General features: G+C 42.8%; 1 protein-coding gene across 1 annotated transcript; it reads right to left on the minus strand.

Moving 5' to 3' along the window:
- Nucleotides 1-308: 308 nt before the first annotated feature.
- GJE1 (gap junction protein epsilon 1) lies at nt 309-3184 on the minus strand. Its single transcript, XM_068184765.1, has 3 exons — nt 3042-3184; nt 2237-2419; nt 309-1841 (listed from the first exon to the last, which is right to left on the minus strand). The coding sequence occupies exons 1-3, from the start codon at nt 3078-3080 to the stop codon at nt 1446-1448; spliced, it is 618 nt and encodes a 205-aa protein (XP_068040866.1). The 5' UTR covers nt 3081-3184; the 3' UTR covers nt 309-1445.
- Nucleotides 3185-4520: the final 1336 nt, after the last annotated feature.

Genomic DNA, 4520 nt, shown 5'->3' on the forward strand with positions numbered 1-4520 from the left:
TTAAACAGCCCAGATTTAATCAAATCCAAGACACCTAAAACTCACTATTCCATTTATTTAGCAGGTTTACTTTTGTGGATGAGAATTACAAGGCTATGATAATTCAACTGTGTTTGGGACTTATTAACTAACACTTCGTGGTAATACAGTTGGTAATAATTTTTCCAGAATTTTCTAAATATTTCCGAAATGACCCAAATTATGTTATTAGGATTTCAGCTTTTTATGTTTGAAAAACAGATGGAAAATGGTTGATTGTTATTATAGCTATTTGTACATATTTTATACAGGAAACTACCTCCTCCTCGCTGATTCTGAAATCTGTTTTCTTTCCTTTATCTCACTTCAGCACAAAGAAATCACTTCTAAATTTAATATGTTTATTAGATCTTAAGAAGAAGCTGGTGCACACAAAAACATCTGATGCCTATAAAAAGTTTAAGACCTAACCTAACCCAATACACTTACTGCACAGAATAATTTTAATATGCAAAGTTCTTTTTTAAATGTTATTCCAGCAGCTTCAGTCAGAGCAAGAAAAAGTTAGATGTGACAACAACAGAAGAAAATTCTGTGGGCCCAATTCTGCAGTCGCACACAAGCAAAATGCATTGAAATCAAATCATGATTAGGCCTAGGAAATGCTTTTCTCCAAGATTTTATTTTCCCACTTTGAAGCCGCTTATGCAAAATTGTTAAAAAGCCCTTTTCCTCCTTCAAAATGTGATCATACTAAATTGGTAAAAATCTTCTACATGGTAAGCCAAAACATAATGAGGCGTTGCAGTCAGCACCAAGAATACCATACTACTCTTTCACTTTTAAAAGGAGATTTTGAGCCAGCAGGTGACAGTAGCTGAGCCTCTGCCAAGTAAGCTGGTTTCCATGGATATGTTCTCACCACAGCCTAACCAAGAGTCTCTGCCCCTGGGGGCTGAGTTGCAGATTGCATCTCAGTGGCACTTCTTGGGAAGATTCTTGAATGCTTTCTGGTACCCAGAGAGTATTCACTATTATTTTTCAATTCTCAAGCCATAAGAACATGTAAAAAATTTGCAATAATTTTTCCTAGAAAGGTAATGGCCTTATTAACTCAGATGGCATGTGTTTAGAAAAGCTGCGAATAAAAGTATGATTAGAAATAACCATCTCCTCACACACAGACACTCCTCTGGAGGCAGAACTATCATAGGTGGCAGGTCATGAAAATATATTGCTCTTGGAGATCTTAGTGCCTTTGACCTTGACATGGAAACAAAGATTATTCTCATAGTGTGTAAATTTTTAGATGAGGAGTTTACGTCAAGTGACTATTCTGCCTCAGTAATTATGAGTGTGGTTCTCTTCTGCAGCACTGCATAGAGGACAGATTTTTTCTGCTGTGGTTTGAAACCATTGTTACAAAACTGCAGGTGGACAGAGCAGTAAATGAGTGTGAGTTGACATCACTGTGTTTTTAAGAAACCTAGCCTTCTACATGAGATCTCAAAAATTTCAGCAACACACAAGATCACTGTAATCACAGTAAATGTGTACATTGCAATAAGAAAGATTGTCTTTTCAAAGTGCTCTGGCACCATGCACCGGGTAATGTTAAACTTTTTATCAAGTGCTCCCACATCACACATGTAGATTGCGTTCACTTTGAAACCAAAGAGCTGAATCTGAAGCCAAAAGGCCACAACTTCAAGGACAATCCTTAAGAAAACAGAGAAAATATAAAAACCACTGTAGGATGACTTTTGGAGAATATCTTCCTGTTTGATGCTCTTACAAGCAGCATAAAGGTGAAAAAAGGCTCCAGGTACCAGTACAATCACCAGCTGCAATGCCCAGAATACCTAAAATGTAGCAGAAATGTACCTGTCAGATCATTTACAACTGCTTTGGAACAGCTAAAACACATGCATATTGGAACATTTTGCAAGTCTGTTTTTAATATATGTCAAATGTATAAAAGCTTAGATGACTATAAAGGTAAAAATCAGTTATGTTTTGATTTGAAAAGTTTAGTTGGGTTCTGAAACATGAGTATTATTTTGAAGGACAGGAAACACAGCTCCATATTTAGTCACAGCTAAAGGGATATTAAAAGGAAAGTATTAATGAAAAAAACTAGTGATAATTAGCCTGGTCAGTTAGTACTTATATGGAACAATCATGCTTTAATTTTTGCAGTTTACTTGTTTCACACTGGATTTTTACCATGAAAAAAATAACAGAAAAAGATAATTACCTGAGGAGTTATAGGTCTGAACTGGTTGTAACAGAAAAGATTAACCTCTCTCTTGTCTGGGTCACAGCTGAAATGCAAGGCCTCATTTCCATAAACAGCAAAGCCCAAAACACCAAGGAAAAACATTCGAATTGAGCCAAAAAAAAGAGTGTGGAATTGTCCAATTACTGTTGGCGGCCTGAGCTGCAAATCAGAGGGTTCATTCAACATAAAAAACAAAAATGAACAGTGTTATTGTTGGAGGTCTACTTGCTCTTTTTCATTATCCAGAATATTTATTTTATCCTACTTGTTTTAAAGGAGACAGTTTGCCTATGAAGGGTGCAGTAGCTCTCTAACAAAATAATATTCTTACAACACTTTATTGTTCCTACTAACTTTATATAAACGTTAATTTGTCTAGCACTTGCCAGTTCATTTGTTTCACTGCCTTTATCTGTATTCCACTGCTGCAGAAGGCGCCAGACGGAGCTGAGCGCTTCGACCCAAAGTCTATTCGTTTTGCTGTTGTACTGATTCATTCACATGATGTCAGGTGATGGCAAAGCACGGACCGCCGCGTCACCATCAAACCTAACCATGCTTAGAACCATACTTATTCCCGCAAATTAAAGTTCAGCCTCCCCAGAGGGGCAATTGTCTCCCCGCTCCGGCCGCCTGCCCCGCCGTGCCCGGGCCGGGATCTCAGGCAGGCGGGCGGCCCCGCTGGCCCGGCCGGGGGCGGGGGCGCGGCGCGGCCCCCGCGCGGTTTGGGGCCGGACCCCCGGCTCCGCTCGGGCCAGGGGGTCGCGTCCCGCGTACTCACACATCCCTCCGAGAAGCTCCGGATGTAGTTGGGGGACATGGCTGGGGAAGGTGCCCTGTGTGGGCGACAGCGGCAGGAGCCGAAGCCCGCCCTGGCCCCGACCCCGACCCCGGCCCCGGCCCCGGCTCGCTCCGCCCTTTGTCCCCGGGCGGGCCCCCGCGCTCGGGCCGGCAGCGGGCGCAGCAAAAGCGGGGCCGGCCGGCGCCCGCCAATAATCCCCGGCAAGCACCGTCAGCAGCGCCTGCCGCCGCCGCCGCCCGCTGCCCACCTGCCCCTGCCCCGCTGGCCCACGCCGGCCTTTCGCCGCCGCCCCGGGGTACCCGCTGTACCGACCATCACCCCCTCCCGGCCCCGGAGCCGCTCCCCGCCCCGGCCCCCGCCCCCGTCCCGGTTGAAGCCCTGGCGCAGCGCGCTCGGGTCTGCCGCCGGCGGGAAGAGCCGGGACCAGGCTAGCTGGAGCGTCTAGAGCTCATCAACTTTATAACTTAAAGTCCAATAAAGATGCAGCAGGACTTGGAAGCTGTAGATCCACAATTCTGAATTCAAAGAAACAGAAATTGAATGAAAACAAATAATATTATCCACTTTACAATTGCTACAAATAGCTTAATGGCAATAATTGCTACTAATAATTTGCCAGCGTACTCAGTATGCGAAGTTGAAGCAGCTCCATAAGAGCTGTGCATGCGAATCCGTGCATGTGCCAGACATTCCTGCTGGTAAACTGCCGCAAGGAAGTACTTCAACTCAGTGGTTTGAACCCAGTGGGAGTTCTGTGAGAAGATGGAGAGTGGAAGGATGGAGATAGGAAACCAGTAAAGGGGAAATGTTAATTTGTCATTGACTCAGTGGTATGCAGTAGTTTATTTGGCGTGCACAGGAAAGTGAAATCAGGTCACCAAATCCAGAGAGGGGTAGATATTCTTTTGCCTCTAAACTCAAAAGAGAGCCTCCCTTGTAACTGGCTGCAGCATGACTCCAAGCTGATGTATCAAAAAGCATTGTTCCCTCTGTCATGTATGCTCATAGACATGGAAACATAGACAGAAGAAGGGAAGTGATGGGAATCGGTGTTCATTTTATGTATAGATTTAGCTGTTGTGTCTCTAAAAGGTGCCTCAACGACTGTATTAATGACATGGTCGAAATAACTGTTTTAAGACATCAGAACATCCTTTGTAAAGGGAACCCGCCCCGCATCCACTGAAGTAGGTAAATTACAAAGAAGGTGAAAAATGCTCCAATAAGTGCATTTATAGTTAAATAATTAGTTATTGATTAATATTAATATATAATTATATAAATAATAATATAATATAATATAATATAATATAATATAATATAAGTATATTAATTAATCAGTTATTTACAGCTCCTAGTTCAGGCAGTTAATTAAATGTCTGTCTCCTGGAGTAATGTAAAAGATGCTGTATTGGTAGCACTCGGACTGGGTTTCCAAACGTTTTTAATGCAATCTGC

Source organism: Anomalospiza imberbis, chromosome 3 (assembly GCF_031753505.1).
Source record: "Anomalospiza imberbis isolate Cuckoo-Finch-1a 21T00152 chromosome 3, ASM3175350v1, whole genome shotgun sequence".
Taxonomy (NCBI): Eukaryota; Metazoa; Chordata; class Aves; order Passeriformes; family Viduidae; genus Anomalospiza; species Anomalospiza imberbis.

Bases quoted from the DNA above. Each gene is read 5' to 3' on its own strand.
- GJE1 (XM_068184765.1), bottom strand. From the start codon at position 3,080: ATGTCCCCCAACTACATCCGGAGCTTCTCGGAGGGATGT. The intron at 2,420-3,041 runs GTGAGTACGCGG...TCTGATTTGCAG, and splicing joins GGAGCTTCTCGGAGGGATGT to CTCAGGCCGCCAACAGTAAT. The intron at 1,842-2,236 runs GTAATTATCTTT...GCTACATTTTAG, and splicing joins TCAGACCTATAACTCCTCAG to GTATTCTGGGCATTGCAGCT.